The sequence below is a fragment of the Halichoerus grypus genome, chromosome 3 (genome assembly GCF_964656455.1).
Source record: "Halichoerus grypus chromosome 3, mHalGry1.hap1.1, whole genome shotgun sequence".
NCBI lineage: Eukaryota > Metazoa > Chordata > Mammalia > Carnivora > Phocidae > Halichoerus > Halichoerus grypus.
Window position 1 is genome coordinate 4,447,325 of NC_135714.1, and position 17,714 is coordinate 4,465,038.

The 17,714-nt window shown below is 50.5% G+C and overlaps 2 protein-coding genes and 1 pseudogene across 2 annotated transcripts; 1 reads left to right on the forward strand and 2 right to left on the reverse strand.

Moving 5' to 3' along the window:
- Window positions 1-8,919: 8,919 nt before the first annotated feature.
- Window positions 8,920-10,284, reverse strand: BLOC1S4 (biogenesis of lysosomal organelles complex 1 subunit 4). The gene has a single exon (XM_036087997.2). The coding sequence runs from the start codon at window positions 10,214-10,216 to the stop codon at window positions 9,560-9,562; it is 657 nt and encodes a 218-aa protein (XP_035943890.1). The 5' UTR covers window positions 10,217-10,284; the 3' UTR covers window positions 8,920-9,559.
- A 1,221-nt stretch (window positions 10,285-11,505) lies between these two features.
- LOC118533013 (small ribosomal subunit protein eS4, X isoform-like) lies at window positions 11,506-12,485 on the reverse strand (annotated as a pseudogene).
- Window positions 12,486-14,575: 2,090 nt separating this feature from the next.
- Window positions 14,576-17,703, forward strand: LOC118533017 (MORF4 family-associated protein 1-like). The gene has a single exon (XM_078068360.1). The coding sequence runs from the start codon at window positions 14,737-14,739 to the stop codon at window positions 15,094-15,096; it is 360 nt and encodes a 119-aa protein (XP_077924486.1). The 5' UTR covers window positions 14,576-14,736; the 3' UTR covers window positions 15,097-17,703.
- Window positions 17,704-17,714: the final 11 nt, after the last annotated feature.

Sequence of the window (17,714 nt, forward strand, 5' to 3'; positions counted from 1 at the left end):
ATCTGTCACAAGGTGGGGGTGAGTAGGAATTTGAAGCCCGGGAGGCTGGCCCTTGAACCGGGTGCTAGTGGTTCCACCCCCCTGCCTCCTTCGTTGCTCTCTGCCTTCTCAGGAGGTCAGCCACCCCTCAGCCCCACTGTCGCCTCCTATAGCCCCCACTCTCCTGTCTGCCTTAGTATTGAGTGAAGTGCGTCTCACACACACATGCACACACACGCATGCGTGTACACACATCTCCACCTGAAAGAGTGTGGTTTTCTGTCCTCTCTTCATGTGAGGGTCGTGTTCTCTGGTCACGGCCCCAGATTTATCCGGCCAAAGTCAGGATAAGTGACCAGGAAGTGGAGTCCCCACAAATAGAATCCTTAACACCTGACACCAGGGCCTTCCTCCCCTGTCTTCACTCTGAAACCTCATGGAGAGGCACCAGGGGCCAAGCGTTCTGCTGCCTCAGGGCCTTTGCACTTGCTGTTCCCCTGTGCATTAGCTCCTTTTCCCCTCATCACAGTCCGGCTTCCTTCCTCTCCTGGTTCCGGTCTCAGAATGGATGACACCTCTCGACAAAGGTCTTCTCCATCCTGGGCCATCCCAGGAGTGGGAGTGGGGAGTGTCCTGCATGGAGAGTGCGATGGCACAGTGGGCGGTGAGCGTGTGCTGGAGTGGCTTTCCAGGGCATGCAGTGCACCTCTGCTCCCAGCCAGGTTAGAAGCGAATGACATCTTCTCTGTGCTTCTGCTTCCCATCTGAAAGGTGGGTACTCACCCAGCAGGGCTGAGCAAGACAATGTGAGCAGGGGGCTCGGCACAGGCCAAGTCCGTGCTGGTTGTGGAATGTGGAAACACGCTGCCAGGGGGTCACCACTCAGGGTCCTGCTGCCTGGAGCGCAGCACTCAGCCTGGGGGAGCCAGGAAGCCAGGGGTTGAGGAAAGGGGTGGAGGGGAAGATAGACAATGCCAAGAACAAAAGGAACAGCCCCTGACACCGAGACCACCTAGGTGGATCTCAAGGGCATCAGGCTGTGTAACAAAGCCAGTCTTAGATTACGTGCTGGATGATTCCATTTATATACCATTCTTGAAATTTTAAAAATATATATAGCCAGGCACCTGGGTGGCTCAGTTGGTTAAGCATTTGCCTTCGGGTCAGGTCATGATCTCAGGGTCCTGGGATCGAGCCCCGCCAGCTTCGGGCTCCCTGCTCAGCGGGAAGTCTGCATCTCCTCCCTCTGCCCCTTCCCCGGTTTGTGCTCTCTCTCACTCACTCTCTCTCTCAAATAAATAAATAAAATCTTAAAATATATATATATATAGCCATGGACAGAAAGCAGGTCAGTGGTGGCCAGGGGTTGGAGTGGGGAGGGGGTGACCAGCAGGTGGGTAGCACAAGGGAGTTTTCTGGGGTGGCAGAACAGTTCTGTACCTGGGGTGGTGGTTACAGAGAACTAGGTACAAAGAGAAAAAATGAGTGCATGGAAAGGCAGGAGGAATCCGAATAAGGGGTTAGCTGGAGCGTCAATTTGCTGGGTTGATCGTTGCTCGGTGGTTAGGCAAGACATGTCACCATGGGGAGCTGGCTGAAGGGCACACATGAGTTCCCTAGATTATTTTTGCAACTTCTATGCAAGCTAAAACTACTTCAAAATAAAAAAGTTCTAAAACAAAAAACTCTGAGACTACTTCATCTAACAACAGCAGAGTGCACATTCTTCTCAAGTTCCCACCGAACATTTGAAGAGAGAGACCACATCAAAAACAGACCCTCAGATACACCTTACGTTGAAAAGAATGGAAACCATGCAATATGTACTCTCAGACTGCAGTGGAAGTAAGCTAGAAATCATAATGGAGACAGTTGAAAAACCCCCAAATTCTTAGCAATCAAACAACAGTCTTCTCAATAACACACGGGTCAAAGAAGAAATGGCAAGGAAATTTTAAAATATTTTGAACTCAATGAAACTGAAAACACAACTTATATAAGTTGTAGCAAAAGCAGTGCTTATAGGAAGACTGTAGCACTCTACACATAGATCAGAAAAGCAGAAAGAGGGCGCCTCGGTGGCTCAGTAGGTTACGCATCTGACTCTTGATTTCAGCGCAGGTTATGATCTCAGGGTCGTGAGATCGAGTCCCGCACTGGGTGTGGAGTTTGCTTGGGATTCTCTCTTTTCCCCCTCCCTTTGCCCTACACCCACTCACGCACGAGGGCACACGTGCGCACCCTCTCTCTCAAATAAATAAATAAATCTTAAGAAAGAAAGCAAGCAAGCAAAGCAGAAAATCCTGTGTTCTTGGGGCGTCTTGTTGGCATGATCTCACCCCCTCGCCACCCTGCACCTTCGAGGATGACCACTTAAACTAATAAACACAAGGGTTGGTGAAGATGTGGGGAGACTGGGACCGTGTGCACTGTTCATGGGAGTGTAAGATGGTGCGGCCACACTGGAAAACTGTGGAGGCGCCTCCAAAAATTGAAATTAGAACCATCCTATGATCCAGCAATCCCACTGCTGGGTATTTATTCAAATCAACTGAAAGCAGGGTTTCAGAGGATAGTTAGACCCCCACGTTCAGAGCCGTGCTCTTCACAGAAGCCAAAAGGTGGAAGCAACCCAAGCGCCTGTCAGCAGGTGGACGGATGAACACGGTGTGGTCCAGGCACACGATGGGGTATTGTCCGCCGTTAGACAGAGGGCACATTCCGACACCCGCCACCACACGGACGAACCTGGAGGACACTGTGCTCAGCGAAAGAAGCCCGGCACAAAGAGACAAACACCGTAGGATTGCCATCATATGAGGTGGCGAGAGTGGTCAGATTCAGAGACAAGGCAGGCGGTGGGCGCTGGGGGCTGGGGAGGAGGGGTGGGGGGTTCGCGTTCAGTGGGGACAGAGTGTGAGTCTCGCGAGGAAAGAGTTCTGGGCATGGATGGCAGCGGCAGGTGTACAACAGCGTGAATGTGCTTAACAGCACGAGAAACCGCTAAGATGGGAAATCTGTATGTAGTTTACCACAAATTCTTTTAAAAATAATAAAAACATTGATTGGACTAAAAAAAAAATCAATTAAGGGGCGCCTGGGTGGCTCAGCTGGTTAAGCGTCTGCCTTCGGCTCAGGTCCTGATCCCGGGGTCCTGGGATCGAGCCCTGCGTCGGGCTCCCTGCTCAGTGGGGAGCCTGCTTCTCCCTCTCCCTCTGCCGCTCCCCCTGCTTGTGTTCCCTCTCTCTCTCCCTGACAAATAGAAAAAAAATTTAAAAATTTAAAAAATAAAACAAATCAATTAAGAAAGAAGATAGGAACACTTATGTTTCTAACTTAAACAACTTGCAAAGCAAAACAACTCGCTGCTGGCACTTGGAGCTCCACTTGTCCCAGTGACTCCTAATTCCCGCCTCCCAGCCCCCCACCTCCCACCCCGCCGGCCCTCCTCTCTGTTGGCGGTGGCCCAGGAATCCACATGCTGTCCAGACAGTCCGCCAGCAAGCAGTTCCACAGTTGAGAGGGCGACAGGGATTTTTTGTGGGTTGGCGAGGGGTCTGCCTTTTTTCTCCCCCTGAGAAAACACTGCAATAGGGTTCCTGGTTTTGCCCGGACAAGGAGCTGAGTGACCCGGAACGGAGCCTGGAAGGTGCAGCCCTCACCAGGACCCCCTCCCCAGGCCTCCTTGCCCACAGCCTGCTCATCCTCGTGTGTCTTCCGTTCATCCATCAGATTGGGAGCGCCTGCTCTGGGCCAGGCACCCCGGATTCAGGGTGCACAAAATGGACAAGGGCCAAGCTCCTTGCCATCGTGGGGGAGACAGACAGACGGACAAATCGACAAATGAGCATGCTCATAATGGGTGCCGAGAAGACGGAGAAGGACAGCAAACGGGTCAGGGACAGGACTGGCCATTGTGTACTGCCCCCCCCCCCCCCCCCCCGGGACTAGCTGCTCCCATCCCTCCTTCCTCCCCTCCCACACCCTGAGCAAAAAGAGCAGCCTTGGGGTAGAACCGTAGTCCCCACCACACTGTGGGCCCCTCAGGCGTGGACAGGGCCCCGAGGGCCGGTTCCTGAAGGCGGGGCGAGACCAGCACTTGGCAGGGCGGCCTTTCCTGCTGCGGCAGTGCCCCCTGCCGGGCAGGAGCTGTTCCTGCAGCCTCGTGGGGGCCAGGCGCGCCGCCACACTCCCACGGGAGGGGGCCTGGGGTCTCTTTATTCCCGTTCTCTGCCCCAGGGTCCCACCCGACCCCCGACGGGCACGCCTCCCTTTGGTGATGAACACAAAGAAGAATCATCTACAAGAAATGCATTCCGTTCTCTATTGCTGGGGTTAATGATGTAGGTCGCTTTGGAAAATGATTTATAACCTTTTGGCATGACAAGGAGTCTCTTCAGAAAGGTAGTTCTGAAAGTTCTCTAGCAACATCCCCGGGGCACAATTAAGAAGGGGCCCCCTTAGAGCCCACAGGAATGCTTGCACCAAATTTAACAAATTCAATCCCCGAACCTGGGGTTGCACTGAGTTGGCATCTGGCCCGCTCACCCTCTGGCCCGTCCAGCTCTCGAAGAAGAATCAGGCCTTATTTTTCTTGGTGTCCTCAGCCCTCCCAGGATGCTTGATGTCCCAGCAAGCCTTGATTGAATTACTGTATTTGTCTTTCTGTCTCCCATTGCATATACAGCGCCTAGCTTTTTCCTGGCTGTTCACTCACTCGCCCGGCCTGACGCTCATCGGCTCAACAGCCGAGCCTGCCTGGCGCGGTGTTACCTGAGGATTACAGCCGCGGTGCATAGGGACCGACAGAGCCCGTGCCTGCCTGGAGGTGGGCGAGGCAGACAGCACAGAGTGACACGGCGCTGTGAAGGGACCGCATCGGGTATCTTTCAGGATCAAGGTGAAGCTGGAGGGGTGTGAGCAAGGGGAGGGAGGCCCAAGTCAAAGTCACTGAAGGGTGGGAGCCAGATGCCGCAGGGTGTGGCAGGCCATAGAACAGAATTCAGGTCTTATTCTAATGTCACGAGAAGCCAAGGATGGTTTTAGGCAAAGCCCAATATATCCTATGGCTTTTAAAGATACCTCTGGGGGCGCCTGGGTGGCTCAGTCGTTGGGCGTCTGCCTTCGGCTCAGGTCATGGTCCAGGGTCCTGGGATCGAGCCCCGCATCAGGCTCCCTGCACCGTGGGAAGCCTGCTTCTCCCTCTCCCGCTCCCCCTGCTTGTGTTCCCTCTCTGTCTCTCTCTGTCAAATAAATAAATAAAATCTTAAAAAAAAAAAAAGATACCTCTGGCTGCTGTGTACTGTGTGGAGAGTGGCTTGGAGAAGGGACAGGGGAAGCAGGAAACCTCTTAAGAGACGGCTGAGTGGCCCAGGTGAGATGGGGTGGCTGCGGGACGGACAGAGAGGTGCATTTGGGATGTTCCGGGTGGTGCCTGCACGCTGTACTGATGAATTGGATGTTAGCTCGCCCCCTTTTTATTTTTTTTGAAGGTTTTATTTATTTAAGAGAGAGCGAGCGAGCACGAGCAGGGGGAGGGGCAGAGGGAGAAGCCGACTCACCGCTGAGCAGGGAGCCTGATGACACAGGGCTCGATCCCAGGACCCTGAAATCAGGACCTGAGCCAAAGGCAAACGCTTAATCAACTGAGCCGTCCAGACGCACTATTAACTCGCACTATTAACAGCAGTTCATTTTAAGCCAAAATCCTTATTTTTTTTTTTTTTAAGAGGTGGATTCTTTTTTTTTATAAAAGATTTTATTTATTTATTTGACAGAGAGAGAGGGAACACAAGCAGGGGGAGTGGGAGAAGGAGAAGCAGGCTTCCCGCTGAGCAGGGAGCCCGATGCGGGGCTCGATCCCAGGACCCTGGGATCATGACCCGAGCGAAAGGAAGGCAGACGCTTAACGACTGAGCCACCCAGACGCCCCAAGCCAGAGTCCTTAGAAGATTCTGCCGTGAGAGTCCATGAAGCTGTTTCTGGTAAAGAAGGTGGGTCTGGAAGCAGGTAAGATGCGAGCTGGGCTCCAGTGACCGTCTTTCATGCAAAGATAGCTGGTGACTTGGGCTCCCTGTCTGCTGTCCTGAGCCCAGCTTTCTCCTGATTCACCTTCACCAGCAGGGGGAAAAAAAAAACAAAATCCCTTAGAACTAGTGCTTTCCTGTGCTGCCCCTTCTGAGGCAGCCAAGCTAGTTTAAAATCTTAAATCGCAGACCATTATTGGTCTGTTCCCCTTAGGTCTTTTGTTCCAAGAAATACCTGTGTTTTGATCTGTACCTCTGAAACAAATACTACAATATATGTTAAAAAAAAAAAGAAGAAGATAGCAGGAAGGGAAAAACGAAGGGGGGAAATCGGAGGGGGAGACGAACCATGAGAGACGATGGACTCTGAGAAACAAACTGAAGGTTCTAGAGGGGAGGGGGTGGGAGGATGGGTTAGCCTGGTGATGGGTATTGAGGAGGGCACGTTCTGCATGGAGCACTGGGTGTCATACGCAAACAATGAATCATGGAACACTACATCAAAAACTAATGATGTAATGTACGGTGATTAACATAACAATAAAAAATTAAAAAAACCAAACACCTGTGTTTTACGTGCACGCAGCCTGCACATCTGTCTCCGTGTGATCTGTGGCTGCTTCTGCATCACGGCCAAGGGAGAAGCTGCGAGTCCTTGTGGCCCTGTGGTCCCTCCCCTCTGGCCCTTCAGGGACGGGGCTAGCCTGTCATAGGTCATACACTTCGCGGTTCACACCGGGCTGTCTGACTCCACAACCTGCACTTTTTTTTTTTTTTTTTAAGATTTTATTTGAGTGAGCGAGCCCAGGCAGGAAGCCCGATGCAGGGCTCAATCCCAGGACCTCGGGACCACGACCTGAGCCCAAGGCAGATGCTTGACGACTGAGCCACCCAGGCGCCCATGACCTGCACTTTTATATCTACAATGGATCCACCTCCTCACACATGGTCTAAGACTCACATTCCTCAACGTTCTGGCCGGGAGGAAAAGCCACAAGGTGCCGACTAGCTCATTAGTCCCCAATTTTACGCATGCTCATGAACCGGCTCCTGGGCGCCCGAGGCTGCCCTTGGACTAGGGACTCCTGGACACTAAGCACGCATTGTGCTCTATAAGCCGGTGTGGGAGTGAAGAACAAACCGACTCCGGTGTGATTGGTGGGGTGCCCCCTCTCAAGCTTTATTAAACCCCATCCCTGTTTATTCTTCTAGAAAGTGGGGGAGCTCCAGACCCCAGAAGCAGGGGTAGGTCTACAGGGGTCACCCAGGATGACAACTAGCGCCTCACCATTTTATTGACTGATGAGAGGGGGTCCTGAAATCTCCAGCTGGTCAGGCGTGGGAGAGGGGCCAGAAGGTCCGAGGGTGGTGGTGTCAGAGCAGAGGTGTGCCTGGCTCCCCCAGCCCCGGTTCTCGAGACAAAGGAGCTTCATCTGGTATCTGTCTTGCATTGTGCAGACCAGCTTCGAGTCCCCATTCCAAACAAGGCCCTGCACTAATTTCTATTTAGAACCCTCAAGGACAACACAAGTGACTAGGAGAATTTCAGAACCCAAGGTTGCTTAGAGATAAGCTGCACATGTAATCATGTAAGTGGTCATCAAAACCAGGGCTTAATTTTTTTTTTTTAAGATTTTATTTATTTGCCAGAGAGAGAGCGCACGAGCAGGGGGAGTGGCAGGCAGAGAGAGAAGCAGGCTCTACGCTGAGCAGGGAGCCTGATGCGGGACTCAATCCCAGGACCCTGGGATCATGACCCGAGCCGAAGGCAGACACTCAACCAACTGAGCCACCCAGGCGCCCCAAGGGCTGTTTTTTTAAAATATTGCCAGAAAATGGAGCACCTGGGTAGCTCAATTGGTTGGGCATCTGCCTTGGGCTTAGGTCATCATCTCAGGGTCCTGGGATCAGGCTCCTTGTTCAGCGGGGAGTCAGCGTCTCCCTCTCCCCTGTCCCTCCCCACTGCTTGTGTGCGTGCTATCTAAATAAATAAAATCTTTTAAAAAAATTAAATAAAATTATCCTATTTTTCATAATTTGCTCTAATTACTATCTACTTTTTAATATAAAGCATTTTAGCAACATGGATGTTAGGTATGAAAGCTATTTTCATATTTGGTGACTATATTATTGGGATATGCTAATTACTTATGGTACTACCCAGCGATTGCCCAATATTAAATGTAGCTTACTTGTGCTTTCAGCTTCTAAATTCAGGAGTTCCTTAGTATGTCATCAATGAACTTCCTGAATAAAAACTATAAATGTGCGACAATGAAGGTCCATGAAAGCGAAGGTGCAATTACATTATCGGATTTTTTTTTGTTGTCAGAGAGAGAGAGAGTGAGCTCGCGCGCTGCAGGTAGAGGGAGAGGCAAGCTCCTCTGTGAGCAAGAAGCCTGAGCCGGGACTCGATCCCAGGACCCTGAGCGGAAGGCAGATGCTTAACCGACTGAGCCACCCAGGCGTCCCTACAAGATCAGATTTATCATGATATACCGGTAAGGGAGAATATGCCTACTCTATCAGCCTCTAAGTTCTACGATAAATGACACAAAAGCAACCTAAGCTGGGTGCTTATTTGAGGTCTACTGTCTAGGAGGACCAATTAATAAAACAGATTAAGATCCAAATCAAGATCAAAGCCTGTTGTATCTGCAGAACATCTTTAGGATTCCATGCTGTGGGTGAAAGAACAAAATCCTAATACCAGTAATTCACAGATGTGATTTAACTATTCACTTTGAAAGGAAAGAAACATAAAATTCTGTGAAATAGTAGCTAAGCTTTTTCACATTCTAAAGGAGGTACTCCCACCCAAGCCACTTTTCCTTATCCCTACAATTATGAGCAATATATCTATTTTCAAACAAACGAAAAAAGAAATATGTAAAATCCTTTCCAGAAGAAAAGCTTTTCCAATAAAATTTGAAATTTTTATTAATATTTAAATTATAAACCAGATGTCAGCAACCACATATAGACATGTTTGCTGTGGACAAATTAAGATTCGGAGGGCCTGCTTTCAAATACAACTTCAGAACTAGTTGCAATAAATCAATACATCTTCTCAGAAATTGTATGATTTCCTTCGGTTTACAACCCACGATGTGCGAAGTTTAATATAACCTGAAACAACTTACCATCTACCCTAAAAGCTACAGAAAATGGAATCGCTATTAAGATCGAATAACAAGACGTGAACATTTCAGCAGTTTTTCTTAAGAGTATAAAATATAGAAACCTGGAAAAGGTAATACTGTTGGTTGAGCTGTAAAACCTATAAAAACAACAGTTTTGCCCCAGCGCACAGGTAAACTCATTCATTTGGCTTCCCCGACGCCCCCGACCGCGCAGCCCTCAGTTTAGCATCGGAAGACACAGAAAACCATACATCCTTACGTGAAGTCATGCAGACAGTGAAACAAGAGTGTGCAAAAGATAAATACGCCATACTCCCAACACCGTGGGTGTCTACAGCGGACTTCCAGCTGACTCGGCACCCGGGGTAATCTCAGACGGCGTCCCCTCGCGGTGCCGGCCGGCGGACGGACTCACACCTGGGGTCTCTCGCTGCAGCAGGGAAAGTGGTCTTCGGTCCGGAACAGGACGGGCGGCTCGTAGCCGCTCTGCGGCGGCCTGCCGGAGGGCGCCTTGTTGAAGAAGGAGGGCACGCTGATCGTGTGCAGCAGTTTCCTGAAGGCGCTGGGGAAAGCGCCCAGCTCGGCCTCCGCCCTGGCCACCTGCTCCTCCATCCTGGCCACGCTGGCGCCGATCATCCCCACGAAGGCCTCGAGCCGGTCGATCTTGCTGTAGACCTGCCGCATCTCGGTGGCCTTGGCGTAAATGCGAGGCACACCCTCGCTGACGACGTGGGAGGAGTCGCCGCGCAGCATGTCCAGCATGCCCACGAACTCGTCCACTCTGGTGAGCAGGTCCTCCAGGCTGGCGTCCAGGGCCTCCACCTCGGGCCGCGCCCCGGCTCCCGGCAGCAGGCAGGCGGCGTAGCCCGCGGCGGCGCGGCGCAGCAGCGGCAGATCGCGGCCCGGTGCGCCCAGCTCTGAGCCCTCGTCCTCCCACGGCCCCGACGCGCTGCTGTGGCTCTGGGACACGTTGCCGCTGTCCCCGCTCCAGGCAGCTCCTTGGAGCTCGGCCTCCTCCTCCTCCGACCCTTCGCGCGCCAGCCCACGACCCGCGGGGCGCTCCTCCATGGCCCGCTACGGCCGGACTGCCCGCCCCGCTTCCGGCTTCCCAGTCCTGCTTCCGGCCCCTCCGCACGCACGCGGGTGCGTGCACGCCCCGGCCTCCGGCCTCCGCGCGCTCACGTACGCGCGCGCGCGCCAATCTCTGGTTCCTGCCCCTGGACGCTCGTGCGCGCGCACGTGCTCACACTCAGAACCCTTTTTAAAAGGTGAAGGTGTGGGGTACCTGGGTGGCTCAGTCGTTAGGCGTCTGCCTTCGCCTCAGGTCATGGTCCCAGGGTCCTGGGATCGAGCCCCGCATGGGGCTCCCCGCTTAGCGGGAAGCCTGCTTCTCCCTCCGCCTCTCCCCCTGCTTGTGATCCCTCTCTCGTTGTGTCTCTCTCTGTCAAATAAATAGATAAAATCTTAAAAAAAAAAAATGTGAAGGTGTAACAGAACTACGGTAAGATGCGTGCGTCCTCAGTGTATCTTTTGCGTGTTCACACACTCATGTAACCTCCATCCAGATCAAGATATAGAACATGTCGGGGCGCCTGGGTGGCTCAGTCGTTAAGCTCTGCCTTCGGCTCAGGTCATGATCCCAGGGTCCTGGGATCGAGCCCCGCATCGAGCCCCGCATCGGGCTCCCTGCTCCACGGGAAGCCTGCTTCTCCCCCTCCCACTCCCCCTGCTTGTGTTCCCTCTCTCGCTGTGTCTCTCTCTGTCAAATAAATAAAATCTTAAAAAAAAAAAGATATAGAACATGTCAAGGACCCATGAAGAGCTTCCCACTGTCCCTAGTTTCTTCTTGCTACTTATATTGAAATGAAAGAGAAGAGAAATAAACAAAAAGAAGGTCCCCGAAACCTTGCTATTCTTGATGACTTGGAACGTTCTCAGCTTCTTTCCACACTTTCCCCAACACTTGGTATTGTCAATATTTTCATTTTTAGCCATTCTTGTGGATGTATAGTGAGTGCTATCTGTGTGGTTTTAATTGGCGTTCCCCTGTTGAATCTTGAACTTTAGCACCTTTTTATATACTTTTTGGCCACCTGGATATTCCCTTTTGTAAAGTGCTGGCTCAAGTCTTGCCCATTTTTAAATTGAGTTATTTGTCTTTTCCTTATTGATCTATAGAAGTTCTCAATACAGTTTGAATATGAGTTCTTTGTCATATATCTTCCTTTAATAAATTCCAATTCATCAAACCAAGAAGGTTTGGAGAGTGAAAGGGGACACTCAGGACACAAGATATAAAATATATTTTTTTAATTTTTTTGTGCTGTATGATCTTTAATTAACTATAAAGACTTTAAATCACGTCACCTAGGGACCATTTTACCCACTGCTCTGTTTGGCCGCCAGTCTCTTGTCCCTCTCTTCAGCAATGGTGAGGTGGATACCCTTTCCACGGGGAGGAGAAATCCATGGTTTGTTGCCTTTGCCAGTAACAAAAATGTTGGAGAGTTGGGTGGCAAAGCTGTTGCCATTGGCATCTTTCACGTGAACGGCATCAAAAGAACCAGGGTGTCTCTCTCTGTTGGTGATCACACCAATTCTTCCCAGGTTAGCACCTCTGGTCACCATACACAGATTGCCAGTGTCAAACTTGATGAAATCAGTGATCTCTCCAGTCTCCAAATCAATCTGAATGGTGTTATTCACCTTAATGAGGGGATCAGGATAGCAGATGGTGCAAGCATCTTGAGTCACCAGATGGGGGATTCCTTTTGTCCCCACAAAGATCTTTCTCATTTTGCACAACTTATACTTGGCCTTCTCAGGTGTAATCCAATGAACAGCAAAGCGACCCTTGGTGTCATAGATCAGACAGAAATTCTCCTCAGTCTTGTCAATGGTGATGACATCCATAAAACCAGCAGGGTAGGTTATATTAGTTTGGACCTTGCCACCAGTCTTTTTTTTTTTTTAAGATTTTCTTTCTTTATTTATTTGACACAGAGAGAGACAGAGAGAGAGGGAACACAAGCAGGGGGAGTGGGAGAGGGAGAAGCAGGCTTCCCGCTGAGCAGGGAGCCTGATGCACGGCTCGATCCCAGGACCCTGGGATCATGACCTGAGCCAAAGGCAGACGCTTAACGACTGAGCCACCCAGGCTCCCCTCTTACCATCAATCTTAATAAAATGCTGCATACAGATCTTATTTACTTCATCTCCTGTTAGGACATACTTAAGTCTGTTCCTTAGGAAAATGATTGAGAGGCAGACATTCTCTCAGCTTATGGGGACCAGTAGATGGGTGAGGAGCAAACACACCAGTAAGTTTATCCAGCATCCAATACTACATGCTTCAGATGCTCTTGGGACCATGAGCCATGGCTGCACTAGGCATGAAAAGAGCAAGATATAAAATCTTGGGCAAACCATATCATATAATTATTATGGACTATAAAGATCATGAGATGATCATTAGGGATTATATGTCCAATGCCCAGCTTAGAGCAACAGGTGGAAATTGACACTCAGAGATATGTGTTCAGGTTAACCAACTTGTCCAAGGTCACAGAGCAAGAAATTGGAGGGACTAGGAGGACCCAATGCAGGATGTTTCTGACTCTAAAAGCTTTGACATCAAATAACCTCTGTTCACTGTCATAATAATTATAACACTATCACCACTTATATCTGCTGGTGCTTTGGTATTTGCAAAACACTTTCCTGCACATCATCTCACTTATGCATCGTCCCATTGACGGATATTCAGCCTGGGATCACTGGTTTTTACTTACGAGACTGGAATACTAGAGCTCTAATCTATGGCACTGTTGCAAGCAGTATCCCTCCAAAGTATGGCTAGTGGGACACTGGCTGAACAAGACTGGAGAGACTCCATCCACCCAGTGTTCAAACATTTTTTGTTAAATGAATATTAAAGCAGCATTTTACTGGGCCCCTGCTGTTTTGCAGGTCCTGTAGGTGCTAAGGACCGAGACCAGAACCCGTCCTCAAGGAGCCTCTAGTAGGCAGAAGCACTGATATTTTAGGAAAGGAGGCCTTCTCTCTAAAACATTTCCTAAGGCCCTGCTTGTGTCCAGGTTGCCAGGAAAGGCTAAGGACAGAGCCAAATCAGAAGTGGCCCCTTATCTGGGGTTGCTTATAGCCTGGTGAAGATGATGCAGGCAGGTTGGGTCTGAGGACCCTGAGGGGGGCCCTGTAGGACCAACTCTGCACAGAACAGAAATCAAACGCGAACCAGAGAAAGTAAAAAGAGTTTATTGAGTAGTGTGAGTGACAGAGTTTAGCAGACTGCGTGTCTGGGAGACTCAAAAAGGAAAGGAGAATGAGTCTCTTCCTTGCTTGGGGCTAGTGGTTTATACTGGAAAGGGATGTAGGGTATGTGTTCCTTCAGGAATCCAGAGTAGGGTCCGCTCAAAGGTGAGTGGCAGGTGAATAATAGGTGTGATTCTATAAATCATTGAAGGTAGGGGTTACTGATGCCAGCGTCAGCTTAAGTTTGTTCAAAGCTAACGTCCTGGAAACACGTTTGGGATCCGGCTCTTTTTAGATGTTATCAGGTGTTTGGGGGCCTAGGACAAAAATTCAGAGTGACTAACTTTCTTGTTTCCCTTTGAAGTGGGAACATAGCTTCTTTGGTTTATTCAGATGCAAAATATAGAACATGAGTAAGTGTGGTCTAGTAGACAAACAAGAGAGACAGGGCCTTTCTAAAATGGAGTACCTTCAGCTCCCCCACCTCGAAGAGAGACCAAAAACCTACTGACCAGAACAATCCGGCAGCGGGAGAAAAATACCCCCAGGACAAAAATCTGGGAGCAAGGGGTGGGGAGTACAGAGAAAAGGCCAGTTAGGATCCCGGGTTTTTGACTTAAGGGCCCTGTCCCAGAAGAGGGAGCATGTGCCCTAGTTAAGAGCAGCGACTGCAGACCCAAATGGCTCAGGTTCAAATTCTGACCATAAGTACGGTTTTTAGCCAATTTTTCATCTAACAGGTTTGCTCTGAGGTTAAATGAATTAATCTAAGCACTTAGAGCAGTGCGTGCCTGGATAGGAAGTGCTGTAAACATCATCCTGTCTTATTCAAACACTGGGGAGGGAAAATTGCTTTCACTTAAAAAAAATAAAGAAAAAGTAAAAGTAAAAGCCGGGGATGCCCTCGCGGAGGAGGTAAGCAAGGTGCTCCCAAAGCGCTCCCAAAGGCTGATTAGAGAAGGGGGCGGGGCAGGGTGCGGGAAGCAGGCGGCGGGGGGCGTGCGCGCGCCCGGGACAGAGTCCCGTCTGCGTGCGCGCACCCGCCACCAGGCCGGTCCCAGGCATGGCCGTAAGGGGGCCGGGCCACGTCGTGAAAGTGCCGCAAACACGCCCACCGCTGGTGACGGCTGCGAGCATCTCTTGTTGGCCCGGCGGCGGTGTGGGTTCAAGGCGTTGCTTTCCGTAGCGGTTCTGAAGCGGACGGCGTAAAAGGAGGAACATTGAGGGATAATTCGGGAGCACCGCTGATGCGCGGACGCCCGCAGTAACGGTGTAGCCGTCCCCAGGGGGGCGAGCATGAAGGAGGGGCAGGACAGATGCAGCCCTGGGACATCGTCGAGCTGGCGGAGCCCGGGGAGGATTTCGAGCAGTTCCTGCTTCCAGTCATCAACGAGATGCGGGAGGACATCGCGGCGCTCACCCGGGAGCACGGCAGGGCCTACATGCGGAACAGGAGCAAGCTCTGGGAGATGGACAATATGCTCATCCAAATCAAGACGCAGGTGGAGGCCTCGGAGGAGAGCGCCCTGAACCACCTGCAGAACCCCGGCGATGGCGTGGAGGGCAGAGCGGCCAAGAGGTGCGAGAAGGCCGAGGAGAAGGCCAAGGAGATCGCGAAGATGGCAGAGATGTTGGTGGAGCTGGTGCGGCGGATAGAGAGAAGCGAGTCGTCCTGAAGGAGCGCGGGCGGTGAGGCGGGGGGCCGGCGGGGCCGGGTGGTGGCCATCGCCGATTTCAGTAGCTTCCTGGGTGGTCGTCCTGTTGTAGGAGTGAAGGTGAAGCCTCGGTCTCACTGCGTCAGAAATGGGGCAGTGGGAGCAAAGCTGAGGTTGAGAGGAAAGTGAGTGCGTGCTAGCTTGGCTGGGTGGTAGTAGATACTGATTTTTGTGGTTCCTCCCGCCCCCGCTGGTAATTAGAGAAAAATTAGAATAACTCGGGTTTGTCTTTGTGAAACTGAAAATTCACCTCCGAAGCGACAGTTGCTGGAGGTAGAGCGGCCGAGGCACTAAGGAGGGTGGTGGCGGGGGGACCAAAGGAAACTTAGCCGTAGAGCAAAACAGGGGAGGGTGAGAACACAGGGAAAGAAACAGAGAAGTGTGAAGCTGTAGGCGTTGACTAGAAATACCCAGGTTCTCCTAGAAGGCAGATGTGTCAGAGGACTCTGTCTGAAAAAGTGGCATTCTTTTTTTTTAAATTAATTAATTTTTTAAAAAAGATTTTTATTTATTTATTTGACAGAGAGAGACACAGCGAGAGAGGGAACACAAGCAGGGAGAGTGGGAGAGGGAGAAGCAGGCTTCCCACGGAGCAGGGAGCTCGATGCGGGGCTCCATCCCAGGACCCTGGGATCATGAGCGGAAGGCAGAGGCTTAAAGACTGAGCCACCCAGGTACCCCAAGAAGTGGCATTCTTGTGGATGGTTAATCCTTTTTTTTTTTTTTTTAAATACCAGGTTGTAGAAATCTGAGACTCAGTGTCTTGATGGTAAATTTCTTCCAGTTGTGCCTTAGGTTCACAGCTGATGGACTCTGGTCACCTGGGCTGACACCTCGAGAAAGCTGAAATAGCTTGTTGTTTATTCTGTTTTTGTATGTTTTTTATCCGCATGTAACAGCCCCCCTTAGGTCAGTGGTTGTATAAACGAGCCAAACGAGAATTCGTCCCTCGGATGCACAGCACAGCAAGCCAGTGAAAGACTGACATGGAGGTTTTGCAGTGAAGAAAGGTAGGCGGTTCTTGGTGTGGCAGCACTCAGGAGAATGGGGAGCTAATGCTCCAAGTCCCAAACTGCCCAATGGCTTTCAGGTGAGAGTTTTTAAGGGCAAAATTTGGGGCGGGGGTCTCCTCAGAAGCTGGAAGCCCTTGATGGAGCTGGAGTTGTGTTCATAGATGTTACTTAGTTATTCTGGTCCCATGGAGGTCTGTCTTTTCGAACTTAAGAGATTTGGAATCTGAAAAATGTCTTTTTTTTTTTTTTTTAAGATTTTATTTATTTATTTGTCAGAGAGAGAGAGAGAGAGCGCGTAGGCACGAGAGCACACAAACACAAGCAGGGGGACCCGCAGGCAGAGGGAGAAGCAGGCTCCCCGCTGTACAAGGAGCCTGATGCAGGGCTGATGTGGGGCTGATGCGGGGCTCGATCCCAGCACCCTGGGATCATGACCTGAGCCGAAGGCAGATGCTTAACCGACTGAGCCACCCGGGCGTCCCCAAAATGTCTTTATTTCTTCTGTTGGAGATTTCATTAGGTACATCTGGTGAAACTGTGGTTAGGATAGTGTCGATCAGCTGCTTGTACGTGCCTAAAGGAGCTACTTCTCTGTGCGTAAACGAGTGGGATTGCATCCTTCATGTTCCTTTGAATGATCCGCAAGCATTCCCGGCTCTTGGGTCTGGGTCTGCGTGTTTCCTGGCCAGTCCAGCTGTGCCTGGGGATGATAAGACCTCTAGTGTTTGTCCTTTCATCTGAATTAACAAGATGGGTACTGGCTTCAGCTGGTGACCTTGATATGGGTTTAGATGTCCAGTGTATTTGGTTCCGGAGAAATAACTATTGTATAAGAAATACTCTCATAAGGGAAATGGGGCTTAATGAAGAGTTGTTTCAGCACTCACGTTTATTGTTGTTACTTTGCTATGTTTGGAATGTTGGCGTGTGGCCTTGTGTTTTGCTGTTACCTGTGTGACCTGATTGTTCTCCGGACTTTCAGAACGTGTATAGACTTGGGGCCAGAATCTTCTGTCTGTGGAGATGCATGGAAGGCACTGCTTGGGTGAAGCTGGTGACTGGTGTAGGGGTGAGACTGCTTTGGGAGCACTGGGAAGAACTAGAAGGCACTTGGAGATGGAAGATGGTTAGGTGTATATTCTGGAACTTTGATTCCTGTGAGACGCAGGAGGAGACCTGTGTCTTGTGGCATAGTGTCTGGTGTATGTGGTGTCACATGTCCAGTGAGTTTATCGAGACAACCTTGCTGGCCCCAAATGACAAAGAAGTTTGGATAGGGAATGATGGAGTATGCTTCGCTGTCGGAATGCCCTCACACATTACAGGGGTTTCAAAGGATCGCATCAAAGAGACAATCTACAAGGAGCCTGGGGACGCTGGAGAAAGGAAAAGGCATCATCAGGGCCCATAAAGTCCTTTCTAGTCTATCAGGGTAGACCTGACTGGGATTTGAGGTCAAAGTCAGACATGTGATGAATAAGTGTTCATTTACCTTGAAAAACAAAGATCTATAGAAAACCTTTTTTCAAATAAAGATGTTGTTCAGATGACCAAAGCCCCTATGTG